A 20014-nucleotide genomic window follows, 5' to 3' on the forward strand; every position below is an offset into this window, starting at 1 on the left:
AACATATTTTATTTATTAGTGAATGATAGTTAATTATTGCAAAAGCGCTTACGGGTGTTGTAGTCTCCGTCTAGTGCCCTGTGATTGTTTTGTTTAAAGTCAATGTTGAAGCAGTTTGCGAAAACAAATTCTTAAATGTCAGTGGCTGTGTGGATTTATACGGCGGCCGTAAAAAATCGAGTGATCGATTCGATTTAACTCCTCAGCGTGTCATCGTTAATCATTGGACACAAGCACATCACTAACTGTCATCAATAGGTGAAAAACCTACAAGAATTGTGGACAACGTTTCAAATAGTGAGTAAATTTACATACAAATAGTAAAAAATAGGAACACACAAGCTTGAATATCACATATGATTATAGTAAATAAAAACTTTGCTTCACTCGGGGGACTTACCGATGGTTTACCGTCATCCTAAGATGGTGTTGTAAAGGATTACACTGAATCAATAATGTTAATTAATATAGGCGAGTGAGAATATTGGAGTGTTTGATTTGTAGTGGAAGGGAGTGAAGTGAGGCCCGAGGCACTCGGCAGAGTCGGCAGCTCGGCCGCGAGACGGCTCACGGCGGGAGCATGCCAAGTGATAAGAGGCGCGCCGATAGCAACGTCACACCCAGACGTTGTTTGTGTAAATTTAAATAAATTTTCATGACAGACAGTTCCGTAATCACCTCTCGCCTTAGTTGTGACAAGTCTTGATTATGTGCACTAGTCCAGCAAATATGTTTATCAGAATTAACATACACTTGGGTCATGTAGGGTAGGTAGTTTTATTGTGATTGTTTGGTTATCATTATCAGGCTTAGTATGCACCCAACAACTTCAATCCTTGTCATGATTTATCACTAATTTATGCATTCTGAGACATCAACACTCCAACAGCTTAGTATTACAAATTAAATTTAGAGCAATGACATAAATTGTGTTATTTCAAATTAGTTTTTTTTAACTAAATAAGTAATAAACCAGTGGCATTAAATACATATACATACATGCAAAGCTTCTGTCGGGGTCCGCGAGAATACTTGTAATAATAAGAAAAAACCAACTCTTCTATAGGTATATCTGGTCCACAGTGACGAACGAATTTTTTTAATTTGGGGCTCCGTCAAATATTTAGCTTTCCAAAAGGGTTCCATCACCAAAAAAGTTTGAGAACCGCAAGGCCATGAACTAACAAAATTATATTAAATAGAAGACAATCAATACTTTTGATGCGAGACACCTTTGTCTTTAAATACTTTGTTTACCTTTGAAACATAAAACAAGAGATTGAAATTCAGGTTGTCCTTATCTACTACCTTCAACATTATATTATTGAGTTCGAGTCAATGCTTAAAGGCTATACAAATTTTTCAAAAGTGATTTTGAGTTGATCCTCCTAAAGCATAAACTTAATGTTATTGTATTGAGGATAGGGCTTGTAGTGGAGATGAGCGTTTCTTCTCACAGATCCTGCTGTTTTTGGGTTCTTTCAAGTCAGAATCACTAGCATATTCAATCCGATGATGATAAAAAATGTCCCAATGAAAATTGTACATTACACTACGTCACGCACATACAAGTGAAAAAAATTCATACACGTGAAATGTGACGTATAGAATGGACATTTTGGGACATCTTTTTTTTAATGGAAGGATGGAGAATGCTGTTGATTCTGAGTAGAATGAGCCCAAGAATGTCCAGATTTGAAAGAATTTTGTTTTCAATATTTATTTTAGTAAACGCCCAGATAAGAGACAAATATTTAATTATGTTTAGGTATGTGACACTAGCCACTAAATATAAACACTGTGAACAAATGCATTAGCTAGACATATGTGATAGAGAGATCCTTATACATACCAGGTATGGTGAAGGTATGTTACATACATGGACCCTAAAAAGGGTGTTGCAGCATAGGTAGTTAAAATTAACCACAAAGTTCACATATTACTGCACCTGTTATCTTTGCTTTCAAGTTTATTTTATAAACTAAAAATAGTGAATATTTAACAAAACCTGTTATCTAGAATATGTCATTCAACATGTTTTGACTAAATTCTGGGGGTGGGCTTGTCAGACATACAATGTAGTAGGTAACTCATAACATTTATTTGCACTTATGGACGACATAATTAGTACTTAGAAAGTAGTAGTTACACTAAAGTAACATTAGACCCTTAACGGTTAGTATAATCATACCTAGTACATATATTAAACAAACTATTTCTATCTAATAAACTTTCTTCTCTCCTCTGAACCAAAATATGTAGCAAAAGACTCTCCATCACACTTATATGTCTAATAAGATAGATATCTATGGCCCTCTCCACCTGGTCTCATATGATTATGCGGGTTGATTACAGTTAAATTAACCTTTTCGACGCCGTGTCAAACACAAGCTGTCACTCGGACGCCACGTCACCGAAATGTCAAAACTGAAATTGAACTTTATTCGCATGCACGTGAGTCCATGTTGCTCTGTGGTCTTTGACCGATTAATCCGTCTTGCGTTGGACCTGCGGTGCCGATATATCCGTCATTGGCGTCCAAAAGGTTAATGTCAATTTTAACACATGTCACTAAAATTCATTAATAAGAGCCAATCTCAATTTTCCGGTTGGCAAGGGACTGTTTAAAAGTATAGCTGGTCAAGCAAATCTTGTCAGTAGAAAAAGGCGGCAAATTTAAAAAATGTAGGCGCGAAAGTTATCGTCCCATATAAAATTTGAATTTTGCGCCTTTTTCTACTGACAAGATTTGCTTGACCAACTATATTATTATAATAATAACTATTGTAAAATAATGTTTTAACAATTCTTTATTATCACTTTCATAATAATAGTAAAAATAGTATAAATACCAGTATGCTTATCTTTTGCACTGTCACTATATTTACATAACTTAATGATTATAATCTGTCACATTAATTTAATACGTACAGTCAAAGATTGAATTTCCGATCCATTTCGTACATTGTCACAATGACAATCAATATGAAAGTCACTAGAGACCTCATACTTTTGTCACTGACAAGGTACAAAATGGGTAGGAAATTAAATTATTTGACTGTACCTACAAAATGACAGTCAAAAAATGTCATAAACCTTTTCCAAGAATTAGATTGTCATTTGTATCATTTAATTTAATATAAAAAACCGGCCAAGTGCGAGTCGGACTCGCGCACTGAGGGTTCCGTACTTTTTAGTATTTGTTGTTATAGCCTCAACAGAAATACATCATTTGTGAAAATTTCAACTGTCTAGCTATCACGGTTCATGAGATAAAGCCTGGTGACAGACAGACAGACAGACGGACAGCGGAGTCTTAGTAATAGGGTCCCGTTTTTACCCTTTGGGTACGGAACCCTAAAAATCACCAGCCTTAAGCCTTTAAAAGGCAGAGGTGAAAACATCCCCACCATGATTTTAAACTTTATGTCAAATTATGTGTGTAATGTATTGATATGGTTCAATCTTGTGTAATTTGACATGTTTATGCCGTTCTGCCAGGGTTAAACGTTAAATAACTTTGTACGCAAGTTATAAACTAAAACTTCATTACACATTTTTAGGGTAGGTAATAAAAAGAGGATTTTCATGATATTTTTTTTAATACTTCCAATATTATTCAAGTAAAGGTTACAGTTAATTTTGAAACAATGTTAAGTAATGCAGAAGAATTATAAAAAAGATCCATTATAATTGATCTAAAGTAATAGTTTTCCCTTAGTTTTCATTTTCCTATTGACTGCTATTTTATTGCACACAACTGTATATAATTTATGTATGATAATTTACATTCCTTTTGTTTCATAAGTAATAGTTACTATTTGTTTAATAGTTTTTTTTAATTATAAAAAAATATCTAATATAATTGATCTAAAGTTATAGTTTTCCCCTAGTTTTCATTTTCCTATTGACTGTTATTTTATTGCACACAACTGTATATAATATATGTATGATAATTTACATTATTTTGGTTTCATAAGTAATAGTTACTATTTGTTTAAGAGGCTGGTGTCGATTTTAGTCGCAAAAATGTGAAATTGATAGATTTAGTCGGTGAAATTGTACACCTTTTGTTACCTAATTGAAATAACAAGTACTGGTTTCTATTAGCACGTCTTCTTATCTTGCCTTTTATCACATAATTTTTTTGAAAACAGACACTAAATTAGTAATGTTTTTTTTTTCTGATGGACGTTTAGGTAAACGCGCGTAAAGCACTGATTTTGTCGCTCTTATTTGTAAATGTCGTAAAGTTTGGACTGCTAAAAATGGTAAATTTGTATTACACATATTCTGTACTTGACCTTTATCAGATTACATTTTTGTTACATGACATAGAGTTCGAGGAAATAAAAGTTAAACGAATTCAATTTTCTTCAGAAATTACTTCAAAACAAGTGACAATTTCTCTGAAAATCGACTTAATTTCAACGTAATTTTGATACTTAAAGAATCAACAACATTTGCTGAAACTATTCTTATACATCAATTTGTATAATTTACCCTCATAATTTTTTGATGATTTTTTAAAAACTGCCCCTTCTCTTCATATATTACCGGTGACGCACGCTCGCGACCTCATTATTAAAAGGCAAGATGAGAAGACGTGCTAACAGAAACCAATACTTGTTATTTAGATATAACGTAACAAAACGTGTATAATTTCTACCACTAAATCTATCAATTTTACATTTTTGCTCCAAAATCGACTACGGCCTCTTAATAGAGTTTTTTGAATTATAAAAGAAGATCCAATATAATTGATCTATAGTTATAGTTTTCCCCTAATTTTTATTTTCCTATTGACTGCTATTATACTCGTATTGCACACAGCTGTAGGTATAGATAATTATTACATATTAGCTGCAACTTATTATTCTTAAGTGTTTTTCAATAATAAAAAGACACGTCAAGATCGCTTACCTTCTTTCTAATGCTTAAAATAAATATTTAAACGAAGTGCCTATACTAAAATTAATAGGTATATAGTAAGAAAGTTACCTTTATTTGAAACGGGACCTGCCGAGGTCCCGTTTTAAATACGGGTAATTTTCTTAGTTGTATTGCTTAGCTTAGACTATAAAAGGAATACCTACTACTAAACGGAATAAAGCTTGAACACGCTAAAACGTGGGCACAGTGGGCACACATTTTTGTTCATAATTTTTGTCACGGCCGGTTTAATTATTTTTGTTTACTTAAATTAAAATCATTACATTACGATTATTTATTGGTTCAGCAAGCTACTTGTGATTATATCAAGCGTCGCCGTTAATTGATTCGCATAAGGGACATTTACCATAGAAAAATATGCAAGAAACATTTGTGAAAATGACCTAAACCTATTTTAAAGAAGTCACAGCCCACAATTACTATTTTGGTAGCATTCATCGTGTGGTCTCTACACTATAACAGTGACGAAGGGGTATTAACACGATAGACATGCTGACAATGCCAAAAGTGTACTCTTGGCGGATGGTTCTAAATTAAGGCGGATGGCAATAGACTGAGTCCATATCCAGAGTCCATATAAAACATTTGATTGATTGATTGATATCAAGGAATATTTGAAAAAGACACCTGTTAAAGTTATATGATCACAACTAATCCGCAAATAACTCTGGCTTGGACTACTTAAACATACGGTAATCATGTCGTGCAAAGTGCCTGTGTCCTGGTCATCACAAAGTCGGTGACTCGGTGACATGTCAAATCCTGAGGCTGAAATTAAAGTCTAGTTAGTCTAGTATATTAACATGTTAAAGTATAATGTTTTCAACTATATTCAATATATGTTTCGCTCCAGGAGACCTTTATTTTCTATTAATTTGTAATTTTATGTGCCCACGTTTTGGCGTGTTCAAGCTTTAATATCTAATACTTTTTTTTAAGCTGGCTTTATTCATTTAAATTATATACCTTATACTTATTTTAATCATTTAAAAAAACTTATATTGACGATCGCCGATTAACTCACTGATTCAGTAACAGCCTATTCACGCTTGCTATAAAGATAGTTAGATCGTATCAATCAGGGAATACAGACGGCGGAAGCGAATTCTATTCCTTGGCATGTCGTACTAGAAATGACAAGGCAAATGCTCGGATTGTTCGGATTAATCCCTGCCGCTTCTTTACGCCATCGCCCTACGCGACAACATTACCATCCTCACCACTTAGATGGTTGGCAGTCCTCAACTGTGCGTTTCTCTAGAAACTTCCTGCCTCGCACAGCTAAACTGTGGAATGAACTGTCGCCTGCGGTATTTCCGGACCGATATGACCTTCAAACCTTCAAGAAAAGAGCATACTCCCATCTTAAAGGCCGGCAACGCACTTACAACCCCTCTGGTGTTGCGGGTGTCCATGGGCGGCGGTAATCGCTTACCATCAGGTGATCCGTCTGCTCGTTTGCCTCCTATTTCATAAAAAAAAAATGCCTGTTACCCACTATGAAACACTAAAAAGTTACTACGACGAAATAATAGACTTACATAAGCCTCTACTCTACATTGTTTATTAATTATTTACAAGCTACTTTGAACTTCAAACATTAACCTCGTATCATTATTTTATTGCTGAGAAGGTTTGCGAAAAACATTACGTACGTAAGTACCTACCTATCTAATTAATTCATTAATTGTAATACTCACCTACCTATTTTTGGGGTTCCGTACCTCAAAAGGAAAAAACGGAAACCTTATAGGATCACTCGTGCGTCTGTCTGTCCGTCTGTCACAGCCTATTTTCTCCGAAACTACTGGACCAATTAAGTTGAAATTTAGTACACATATGTAAGTTTGTGACCCAAAGATGGACATGTAACGTAAACAAATTAATTTAAAACACGGGGGCCACTTTTGGGGGGTAAATGAGAAAATTAAAAAATAAAGTTTGTCAAACTATATCGTGTTACATATCAAATGAAAGAGTTCATTGTGAGAATCTCAAATATATTTTTTTTATAATTTTAGGATGGACAGTTTAGAAGTTATTTAAGAAAATATGCAAAAAATGACACTACAAATACACAAAATAGATCTTTACTATAGATCACCAGAAAACCTATTAGAAATGTGCAGTCAAGCGTGAGTCGGACTTAATTACTTAGTTTTTAATCCGACCCCTACGGGTTTTTTAAAGACATTTCATGTCTTTAAATTGTGTAATGTACGGAACCCTTGGAACGCGAGTCCGGCTCGCACTTGGCCGGTTTAGATAGCTTAAATTTGGTAATAGCCTACGCTGGCATGCTAAATAAGAAAACCGCGTCCGATATTAATGCTGTCTTTTTTCATTAAAAATCGAGAATTCATTAGTACCTAACTTGTTATCGCTTGTCATTAGATCAGCTGCTACCCAATTAGTTAATTACCTACGAAATAAATAAATAAAAATACCTAGTTGTTCAAGCGAATCTAATTTAAATAGGTAATATTAGTAATATACTATGAAATCGCATGACTTTCAATCTGCCTGTATTCCTCATAGGTATATCTTCTCTATCTTATAGTTAAATTTGTCAAAAACTTTGATATTTGAGTTGGATCTAACGACCCCTTATTATGTGGAAATCTGTTCTAATCGTTTAGTCTACAGAGCGTGAGAACGAAGTATAGGTAGTTAGCTAACATAGGTAGGTACATTGGGTACACATTAAAAACCCGGCCAAGTGCGAGTCGGACTCGCGTTCTAAGGGTTCTGTACATTACAATTTTTAACGTATTTTTTTTTATGTGAAACGTGAGTGAAATTAAGTCCGACTCACGCTTGACTGCACATTTGTAATAGGTTTTTCTGTCATCTATATATATATATATATTTTAATTTTTATCGGAGATAGAGGGGGAATGGTCATTTTTTTATATTTTCTTGAATAACTTCTAAACTGTTTATCCTAAAATTATAAAAAAATACATTTGTGATTCTCACAATGAGCTCTTTCATTTCATCTGATATTATGTATAATGTAACACGATATACGAGTAAATGGTTTGAAAATTTTTATTTTTTAATTCTCTGTTTTACCCCCAAAAGCCCATTCAACAAGTCTCGCGCAGCTTAGGAGTACAAGGGCATAATGTTACGTGATACTTACGCCCTTTTACAACTGCGCTGCCCGAGACTTGTACCCTTAATCACTAGGGCCACAGAAATATCGTTGTCGCGATATATCGCTGGAAGAGGTTTCCCTTTCAAAGTTATCGCTACAAATGAAACTGTATCCCCTTCCTAATTCCAAAAATTATGACATTTGTGCTGTCCACGCGCTAGACAGACACCCAATCCTTCACTTAAAACATATTAGCAATATTATATTATTTTTTAACAAGCAGAAACGTCTGCGAACGATGCTATTTATTAAGCTTAGAATAAATTTAAAAATGGAAAAATTACTGCCTTGAGTGAGACTTGAACTCACGTCCTCTGGATCGATACTCCAGCGCTCTGCCAACTGAGCCACCAAGACATCATTCATAGTCAGCAAATCTTCCCACTATATGGGTCTAGGGGACACTTAAACGGCCACCGGAGTTCCAAGTCATATTGGAAATTCACCGGTTACGATGTGCTACCCATTCTAAATTAATTTTTAACAAGCAGAAATGTTTGCAAAAGATGCTATTAAAAGTTTAGAATAAATTAAGATACTGGAAAATTACTGCCTTGGGTGAGACTTGAACTCACGGCCTCTGGATCGATACTCCAGCGCTCTGCCAACTGAGCCACAAGCCATGGATGAGGATCCATAGTCAATTAGCAATATTGATCCCATTTTTATGAATTGAAAGATGAAAATGGCATAAGCGTTATAAGGGATACCCTTTCAAGAGGTAAGCGCTTAGGAACGGGTATCAGACATTCGAAAAGATAACCCCTTACCCATATTAAAAAGCGCTTAAAAGTCAAATGAAAGGCATTTAGGTAGCAACGGCTTTGATAAGCAAAGCCTTACGAAATGCCCCTTCCAAAACCCTGTAAGGGGATGCCGGAACGGTTCCTGCTGGACGCATTGATCGAAGTATCATACTCGTATCGGCGTAACTATTGGTAAAAGGACCAGTACGTATAGATACGGCAATTAGTTTAAATTTAATTAAAGGACCAGGTACGAAAACCTCCCGTTTGTGTCCGTGACGCGTCCTAATTTTACGTCTTGCTCCGGACAGACTTTCTGTCTATTTTTCTCCTTAAACTTTCCCGCGTAGATTATAGGTTAATATTGAGGTGGACCACATAAGTGAGAGCAGTGTGTTGTGATTTGCAGATGCTCTCGGTACAAGTGCCGGGGTGCGCGGGCATGGAGCGGCTCGGTGCGCCGGGGGGGCCGCGCCTGCGACACGAGCACAGGCATCACCACTCTGCGTGAGTATTACTACATACATACTTACATTTAAAACATTTAGTTGGCTACTGAGACAACAACCACTTGGATAAATAATAATGATGTTAGTGGACCAAAGTCAGGGTTCGAAAGGACAGTTACCAATGATAATCACCTTGATAATTATTGTTTGATAATTATCGATTTAATAAAAAGTTCTTTAAGTAGGGTATTTTGCTGAATAACTATAAGTAGTACGTAATTTAACCTATAATATTATTCGAGGAAATGTACCTAACGTACTTGCTAATAAATGTGCTTTGTGAATTTTAGAAATCATTAGGTGTCTTTCTGCACTACAATGTGGCAGTCACTCAGAAATAATCTCTATCATAATTATGTAATGAAATAACTGAAAATAACGGCACCACATGCGACATTACTCTTATTTGCGATATAGAGTTCATCAGATTGAGGTCGGCACGGGCCGTTCTGGAAAACCAAAGAAATAATGATAACCAATCAAAACACTGCTCTTCTAAATATTGCTGAACTACAGTTCAGTATCTGTACTTGTATAACAATTATAGAAAAAATATACCTGTTTCTTAATTTGTATCTACCATAAAGCCAAATTATTTAAATGTTTTAAATGTTGAGTTATACCATTAACAGCTATAATTAACCTACTAGTTGAGTAATGAGCTGCAAAATAGTGTCACGTACCAGGTACCTATCGCTATATCTATGTCCGTATATGGGTTCTGACCACGCCGCTAGCACGAAGTTTGCACTTATCTTACACGTGCATGCAAGAGATTTAATCAAATATTCAAGCTTCAAGCGAGAGCTGTTCATAAGATCATGACTGACGATTTTACTTGCATTCTGGCCTTCAAACGGCGGCGAGTGCAATATGTACTATGTATTGTATTACTTGTAGTTGACTTGTGGTCGTTGGCTTCTGCAGAATAAGTACGCAGCCAATGAAGACGTTTTTATCATGTTCTTATCTTTCGTATCAAGATTCAAGACCTGCACGTCATGGAAATGCAATTTCCTTATTAAAACATTCCATTTTAACTGTCTGTGTTCGCAAAATTTCTACATTCATTAGATTGATTTTTATCGTTGTCCTTATGGACCCTGTCACGTGGGATGGAGACAGAAGGGAATATGTATTGGTATATATAGGTATTATGTTCCAGACATTTTTTCCTACGTAGGTATTTTTGCTTATGTCAGTATTTGAGATTTCGGGATATAGACGTAGATATAATTTTTTTTTTAAACTATGGAATAATAACAATGATACATACAGCATTCTCTTGTGCTGGTTCATATGGCAATTGAATCCAACTGTTCCCCTACATAAAACATCTACTATACCCTATACCTGACAGCAGTTCTTAACTTTTTATTTTTACTATTACCACGGAGGACAACGCCCTTCATTCACTCAACAAACTCTACTACTCTTCTATCAGTATGTATGCCACCACTCACATGCAGGTCTCAAAATTAAGCACCTCTCCTCAGATCTATACGAATCTTATGGATAGCTTTCTTGATGTTTGGCAGATATCCTCAGACACCCATCAATCGTTGCAATTAGATTGGCCAGCTAGATTAATGATTAATGTTAATAATTTCAGAGAATGGGAAAAGCAGCAGCGAATACAGGCGATGGTGGGGAGAATTCAAGAGATGGTGGAGCAAGACGCGAGAGCGCGATCTGCGGCCGCCGCCGAGCGGCTCGGCCTGCCACCGAGCATACAGTTGCCGGACGGCGAATACGGGCAGGATGCCCATTTGCAGTTACGAGTCCCTTATCAGGTAATCATCCTTTGCATTTCCACTGCGGTTTGAGAAAAATGCAGGCATCAACCAATCAGAGACACGAAGCTTGAGATGTTATTTATATGATGACAAATGTTACTTATTTACCGAATCGACTTCTGCACGTATCTCGGCTGCGCTCAGTAAAACACAGTGTCACTTATCAATTTTATCTATAACCCTAATCTGAGTATCTCGTGCCACCATATAACTTGAAAAGGGTACGGTACGGATAACAAACTATGTCTACCCACTTATCTAGATAAAAGAGATACAAACACTGCTTGGCGTAACGATAGTAGTTATCCATTTGCTGTGCAATACCGATATTATTTTAGCTAGGGATTTTGGGTAAAACTTCGTTAATTTCGGACTTTATTTCCTTGTTTTTTGGTACCTAATAACTATGCCATACAAAGCTAACCTCGCATTTGCCCCATTTTACGCTATCGTACCAGCGTATCATTAGCGACGTAACGGCTCGGCCACGTCATTGCGCGCCTGGCGACGGCGGCGGCAACCATAGGTTGGAACGAAAGGTCCGATCGCTGTGTCTCGCTCCAACCTATGGTTGACGCCGCCGTCGCCAGTCTCGCAATGTCGTGGCCGAGCCGTTAAGAGGGCAAGTGATAGGTAGACGACGTAGCGCACTAACTCGATCCTGATAGGAACGTCGTTCACACCACACCTCGAGGTGTGATCTCTACTCTTATGGAATTTCAACAGTACATAATTAGTAATGATCGGAGACAGGTATCAATAATTTATGTTAATTTGACGTCGAACATTATAACTAACATGGATCATATGACGTTAAACATAAAACAATACACACGCTGTAAAAAACTTTACTGAATTTCATTATTGTAGTAAAACTAGTTAATTACCTAAATGTTTTTTGTCTTTTATACTGTTTTGTAGGTTAGGTTAGGTTGATTCAGTAACCACTTCCGAATAATCACTTCTCTTGGCATATTTATTCTACGTAGGAAATGTCCAATTACATGTCTAATTGAAATAAAAATAAACACCGCAAATACGGTACAATAAACCGTGGTTATGTTGCAAGTGTACAATTTGATATACTCGACGTTTCTAACGTCACAAAGACAATGTATATTGACCTAAATTCCATTTATCTTTCCAATTAGGTAATAAGGTACAGGGGGGCAATTTAGACCGCGGGATAATTTAAACTAATTGAAATATCTTTCATGTTTTACATTATTAACTAGAGTCACGCAACACATCTTTTTCGCTATCTGGACATATATGACACTTTAGTTAATAATGTAAAACATGGAAGATATTTCGATTAGTTTTAATTGTCCCGCAGTCGTAATGGCCCCCCTGTAGGCTGAACCCATGATTGGCGCGACAGTATCTCGCCGCGAGATAGACTACCCGTTTTTTACTAACTGTATGAATTAAAGAGGGACGGGTAGTCTATGTCGCGGCGAGATACTCTCGCGCCAATCATGTGCTAGCCCGGCTGCACCTCATATAATTTATATGTAGCCAGTATTTTATAATCATAAAATAAATGTAAATAACCCCCAAAACCATAAAAATACCCCCGTGTGATACCTACCTAGGTACTTATTATGAACGACTTCCGGTCGTTATAAGAAGTGAACTGTGTGATCAAACATTCAAACGCCGATTAAGAGATTTTTTGTTGGATAGACCGTTGTATTCTGTTAAGGGGCCTACGGACTATCAGTTCGCCGGACAGTCGTAACAAAAATTTGACAGTTCCGAACAACTGACAGGCCAAAATCGTCCGGCGGACTGATAGTCAGTGGGCCCCTTTAGTGAATTTATGAACGATGTATAGATTTTGACGATCCTTTACAGGAGATACTATCTTGACATTATTTCGAAATACCTACTAGTATCCTGTAATTATTTAATTTTTGAATTGATATTTTATTTTATTGATTATGTTCTTGTATTGTATATCTGTTTTGGCGATCATAATATGAATTCCTGTAGATTGACATGCCTGCAATTTATAATGTAATCTGTAAAGCAGATATAATAAGCGAATGGATTGTTCCTCGAAAATAAATAGTTACACTTTCTAATTTTTATTTTTTTACATGATTTTGAACTGTAGTTCGGTTCTTCAAAACATTCGGTGTTGCGTATGTAAATAATAAGAGGGGGCGTAAAGCCAGGAAATTAGAAGGGGACAAAAGATATGGCGCGCCGCGCAAAACTTGCGATGGAAGATTTGGCGATCGTGCGGGTTTTAACGTTTTACCTCAATAACTCTGAAAATATAAGTCCCTACTTCTGTTTAAAATGTTGCTTGTCGAATCCTTTAGGCTATATCACTACCTATCTATTTTATATTAAAATTATACAGCTGTGATATGCAGGGTAACGATGTACAATTGAAAATTAATGAAAATTGGACATGTTTTCGTGATTTTTTTCTTCTTTTAACGTTTTGGTTAGAGTCTTTACTTGCCTATATAGTCCGTGTGAATTTTTTCATGACATTTCGGCCTTGATTAAGAGGCCGTAGTCGATTTTGAAGCAAAAATGTAAAATTGATAGATTTAGTCGTTGAAATTATACACGTTTTGTTACGTAATATATAAATAACAAGTATTGATTTCTATTAGCACGTCTTCTCATCTTGCCTTTTAATAATGAGGTCGCGAGCGTGCGTCACCGGTAATGCATGAAGAGAAGGGGCAGTTTTTAAAAATCCATCAAAAAATCATGGTGGTAAATTATACAAATTGATGTATAAGAATAGTTTCAGCAAATGTTGTAGATTGTTTAAGTATCAAAATTACGTTGAAATTAAGTCGATTTTCAGAGAAATTGTCACTTGTTTTGAAGTAATTTCTGGAGAAAATTGATTTCGTCTAACTTTCATTTACACTACTTCAAAGTCATAATAATAAAAATGTAGTCTGATAAACGTCAAGTACAGGATATGTGTAATACAAAATTACCATGTTTAGCAGTCCAAACTTTACAAAATTTACAAATAAGAGCGACAAAATCAGTGCTTTACGCGCGTTTACCTAAACGTCCATCAAAAAAGCAAACATTACTAATTTAGTGAGTCTGTTTTCAAAAAACTGATCTTATAAAAGGTAAGATAAGAAGATGTGCTAATATAAACCAGTACTTGTTATTTCAATTAGGTAACAAAAAGTGTAAAATTTCACGGACTAAATCTATCAATTTTACATTTTTGCGACTAAAATCGACACCGGCCTCTTAAAACGTGTAAAACTTAAATATTAAATTACTTAAATAATAATTAAATATTTGCGTTAACCCCCCTCTTAACTGTAGACTGCACACTTCTTATCACTGTTAACAGTATTGGCAGGTATTGTCTAAGTAGCAGACTGCTTATCTGATATAATTGATAAATGATAATTCAATATTATTGGCTAAATATTAAAGTCCATTTTCCAATTTATGGTTTCGAAGTCATCACTGCCTTACTATGTTTTTATTTTCAAATAAATTGGGGCTGAAATTATAAAGACATAATAAGTACATCAACTTTTTGTGGTAATGGTAAGATTGTTAGGTAAATTACATTTTCCTGCTTTTCGCTTCAAATTCATTAAGCTTTGACTTGTTCTCATATAAATTAAGATCTGCACTCCTTAATACCTTGCCGAGTCGTCACATCCTGTTCTTGGTCTTAACTGGTCTGGTCAAAGTCGTAGTGTCAGTTGCCATTCTTTCCTTCAGCAACCTTTTATGCCAGTGAACAAATCAACGAGTTAGCTTGACTCCAATTAGTCAATGTTACCAATAGAACTACAGGGTACGAAGTCAACAAAGCGCGATGAAAAAACGTCTGTCAAATAAGCCTCATTAAAAATCCAAATCTAGCTCATCAAAAATATGTACTTCTAGGTACTGTTATACTGTAGTTAGTTGTTGGGTTCTTACTGACGAAACACCGAATCATAAGACGAAGTCTAATCTAAAGAACATTTATAATAATGTGACCTTGGACACTTTTCATGTTGCTTTTCCACTCCCAATCGCTGCTGCAGCCACGAACGTACCTACTTATATAATATATATTAAGGTGCAGCAGGTTCAGTCAGCAGAGTTTTTGAAAACTTGTAGCGCTTTTTTAGATCACAATACGGTTGGCAAAAACTTAACTAACAATCTTAAGGCCTTTTAAATGCCTTATGAAAATTGCTTCTAAAAATGCGAAATTTTATTTTTGAACGAACTCATCGATTACTTTTTTTTTTCAACTAGGGAACAAATCAAATTATTTTATGATATAATTTTTGGTTTGTTTTTAAGTAGTCACACACACTACTAGACCACCTGGCCACCGGTGGCCGGGTGGTCTAGTGGTGAGACGTTAGCCGCGTGAGCTGAAGACGCGAGTTCGATTCCCGCCTCGGCCACCGGTGGACTTGGTCCCTTTTTCTTTAGTATATGATATCTATTTCTGTTTATACTTTTTTTTTTGTTAAAACTTACTAAAACTAAATTTCCAAAACGCGATCCCGAGCACGCACAGCGCACACCCATCTCGCTCACGCTTACGCTCAGTGAGAGTGAGAGAAGAACCTGAACCCACGGAGCCTTAAAAAGGATAATGCAATATGTCAAATATTGTGACTGAAAGAGAAAAATGCATTTACCGAATTGCATAACTATCATTTTGTGAATATGGTTACTTGTGTAAGCGAGACACAGTTCTTGGGTTTATTGCTCGCTTTATTTGTCTTCAGTGATTGGGGAAAAAGTAACTATTTACCGCTTCAGATTATCCGTGGCCGCCGATGGAGCGGTGATAAATGAATACATTTTAGGGGACATCTTACACATATTAAACTAGCCCTAAACTAAGTAAAGCTTGTACTATGGGTGCTAGGTGACGATAAACATACTTACATAGATAAATACATACTTATATACATAGAAAACACCCATAACTCAGGAACAAATATTTGTGTTCATCACACAAATAAATGCCCTTACCGGGATTCGAACCCAGGACCATCGGCTTCGCAGGCAGGGTCACTACCCGCTACGCCAGACCGGTCGTCTGAAAATCTGCCTTTTCACGTCATTAATACGATCCTTCGTTTTCGATTTCAGCAAGCCGAGTTGATGAGAAGTTTTCAGCCTCCACCGAACAAGTGCGTGAGCGACGTGCCCGAGTGGGCGGAGGCGCGGCGCGGGGGCGGGGGCGGGGGTGGCGGTTGCGCAGCCGGCGGCAGCCACAAGAAGGACGGGCTGCTGCAGAAGGCGACGCGCTGGTGGGGCCGCATGGGCGCGCGCGGGCCTGGGGTGCCTGGTGTGCCTGGGGTGCATGGGGTGCCTGGGGTGCAGGTGCCAGCGCTGCCGCCGCCGCCGTGCGTGATGGTGCCGCGCCGGACGCCGCCCACGCCGCCGCCGCCGCCCGACGCGTGACGTCACCCGGCCCGCGCCTCCCTCTACCATATCACGCTTACATTCCATTATCGGGACGATCAGACTCGCCGAGGTGCTCGCTTGTCCCGGAGTATTATAGACTTGGTATTTATTTATTTGGGACTCCCGGCCTCGGCCGGACGGGGCCGCGGGGACGTTTGTGATATGTGACGGTCGCGCCCCGCGCCCGCCGCGAGCGACGCTAGTCTTAATACTTTAATCGGTTTAGACGTAGAGATAATTGTTTCTATTGAAAAGTTATGTTCATAAGACGAGGTTTCGCAGCCCGCTAGTGTGTGTAGGTGTGTATCGCGTTCGTAGCGTGTGCGTCCGTGTTCCTCGCATTGTTCTTGAGTTTCGCAAAAACTAAGACTGAAATAAATAAAAATATAACACTAAAGTCTACATTGAAGTATGTTGTCTTAGGTAAATTTAATTCAAATAGAAACAATTAAAAGTATATAATATTTAATGAATCTTTCGATTGTAACCTTGATGATATTGTATATTATGGAGAAGGTCAGTCAATAAGCTAATGTCTTTGCAGTGTACAGTTTCATGTTTAAGTAACCTATTTTAAAAAATAATTTCTATACAGCAGCTATAAATCTGTGTTTAAACAACTTTTATATTTATTTATAATGGTGTATAAAGAACATATCCTGTAACAGTACAGTAAATGCAAGGAATATTAATTTACATAGCATAGTGACTATTTTATTGTAAATAATATCTCTAATTTAATATTAGATTAATAATGGACAATTGCCAGAATCCGAGGGTCTTTTCAATTGAGTGTTTACTACATTCCATATTTATGTTGAAATCTCGATGCTACTTATTGTACTGCAGCCTCCGCTCCGCCCGCTGCCCGCGGTCCCTTGTGTGCACGGTGCACTGCGCACGGTGCACGGCGCACGGTGCAGGGTGCACGGCGCACGGCGGGCTAGCCGCGGGCCGTGAGCGCACTGGCTTCATCCAACACAACACAACCTACAGTGCGTGTCATTTTACGATATTCTGACTTTTACAATTTCTCAATTGCAGTGCACTGTGCACTCCTTTCAGAAAATATGACTTCTAAACGAAGGATATTCCAACATCTACCGTACTGTATTTCCCTTCCTAGCAAATGTGTAGCTATGAGAAGGGGAAAGGTTATGTTGGATGAATATAGTGTTCTAGTGAGTTTTCGCGCTGTAGTATGCGATACTGACAATCAGATATAGAAATCTCATTAGGGACGATAGACATTGTTGATAAAATATTGGTTGATTTAGGTTTATATTAGGTATTTATTGTTCATGGAACCAGGTACACGTGTTTTGATTCCAATTTGGGATTCGGTGCAGCTATTTATTATTGTAATTTATTTTTGGCAGTTAACTTCAATATTTTGTAATTTATTTCATTATCAAATTATTCAGAACATGTGTACGTTAATAAAATTATTTCATTAAAAATAAAATGTGGTTGAACAAGAGCTTAAACATGACTACATTTAAACACAAACTGCTTAATTTAATCATAATCCGCATTGTATAACTTTCTGGCGGTAAATTTTTCTGTATTTAGCCATTGATGCCAAACTGAACTGATACAAAGTCGTCTTTTCATTTGTAAGTTTCACTCGCGTACCTAAATTGTGACGCCGCTATCTGTTAGAATCAGATCAGAGAGGTGTTTCCTTTTCCAACAGATAACAACATCGACTACCTATTATATGTATAGGTTATGCCATTTACGTGAGAAACACTATGACAAATGTAAAAAGGTGACATAAAACTTGTTATTACGGGCGTGTTTTATATGTCTATCGCACTTGATTAGTGTCCTATTGAGTCGACTATAGACTTGAAATCTATCCGATAGGACTGATAAACGCACTCGTTATGCGTACAACAATACGTCCGTGAAAGTAGCGCCCAACCTATGGTCCAAGATACACTTGTAAGTTTTACTTACGTAAGTAGGGACACAGCTATACTACAGAATGAGAGATGAATATCGTTATCTCATTCTAACAAATAGCTTTGTCCCTACTTACGTAAGTAAAACTTACAAGTGTATCTCAGGCCTATCACTTAGCAAATCCACTGTCATAATAAAATTGTATCAAGTTTTTTATTTTCACTGTTCAAAGTAAACTAAAAGCTAAACTTTATTTATTATTATAACTATCTTGCCACTACAATTAACAAATACAATTCAATCCATATTGACACATAAATCAATTAATTGTGTACCTATTATGTTATGCTTATATGACGTGAAACCATAAACAACAAAATGTATTTTTAAGATAATGGTTCCTTGCAACTTTTTATCCGCCAACTCGCTAACCTGTACGCTTTTTGTTAAATTATTTTGGGCCTGGGTATTGCAATTGACTAGTCCAAGTACCTAGTCCAATAGAATTAAGGGGTAGGTACTGACGCGTATAGGCGCTGACTGCTTACTGCACCGATTCTGTACTATCAAGTCGGGAAAGGCCTAATTACGCTGGTTCGAAATCTATGCGGATCTGTCAAAAACACGATCCATAAAGGCGGGATTCCACCAGTGTTCGGCACCGTGCGGCACATGTATTTTTTTGTACTGAATATGCTTGTGCTGCACAGTGCCAAGCTTCGGAGTGGATAGCTTGGTAGGTCCTTAAGCTACGTGCTATATTTTCTTATTGCGAATAATGCGTCAACGATATGTCGCCAGTTGGCAGGTAGACAGTTTCCCGTGGGCCTACGTATGAATGCCTGGTTAATGTATCACCTTGTTATTATAATTATAGCCTTAGAATTGTGACCAGAGGTGGTAAAAGCAGTCATTGTACAAATTGCTAACGAAATATAAAAGTTGTTTAAAATAGTTTCAGAATATTAATTATCTAGATAACGAACAATATTCCATTGTCATATTAAATAAGTAAAAGCAGAAGCAAATGTTACTAATTAAAAAAACCGCATTAAATTATGACCTACCAATAATAAAACATGGATTTTTATTACTATTTTAAGATCTAAAAAATGTTACCACTCCAATATATCGGTCAAGTTAGTTAGACCAAGCTAAGTTGGCAGCGATTCTGATAGAACACTGTGAAAGTGATATTTTAAATGTCAAACTTCTATGAAATTATGACGTTTAAAATAACACTTGCAGTCTGTGCTATCAAAATCGCTGCCAACATAGCTTGGTCTAAATCTAGACTCATTCGCGCACGTGTGGAGTGAGCTTTACCGGATTAGCGCGAATGCCAATGACCGATATATCGGCACCGCAGGTCCAACGCAAATGACCGATATGTGGCGTCTGGATGAACGCTTTTGTGTTTGACACGGCGTCGAAAAGGTTAACATGATGTCGCCACAGAATAAATAATAGTACTACAGGGTGCGTAGCCAACGTGCAATCGTTAACGCT

General features: G+C 36.9%; 1 protein-coding gene across 1 annotated transcript in view; it reads left to right on the forward strand.

Moving 5' to 3' along the window:
- Nucleotides 1–19583, forward strand: part of LOC134745686 (sterile alpha motif domain-containing protein 1) — an 88327-nt gene extending 68744 nt beyond the window's left edge. Inside the window, exons 4-6 of the mRNA XM_063679802.1 lie at nucleotides 9269–9366; nucleotides 10981–11161; nucleotides 16280–19583. Of these exons, the coding sequence (XP_063535872.1) occupies nucleotides 9269–9366; nucleotides 10981–11161; nucleotides 16280–16594 (594 nt within the window). The 3' untranslated portion in view covers nucleotides 16595–19583. The remainder of the gene's footprint in view (nucleotides 1–9268; nucleotides 9367–10980; nucleotides 11162–16279) is intronic.
- The last annotated feature ends 431 nt before the right edge of the window (nucleotides 19584–20014 follow it).

The sequence above is a fragment of the Cydia strobilella genome, chromosome 11, assembly GCF_947568885.1.
Source record: "Cydia strobilella chromosome 11, ilCydStro3.1, whole genome shotgun sequence".
NCBI classification, from domain to species: domain Eukaryota; kingdom Metazoa; phylum Arthropoda; class Insecta; order Lepidoptera; family Tortricidae; genus Cydia; species Cydia strobilella.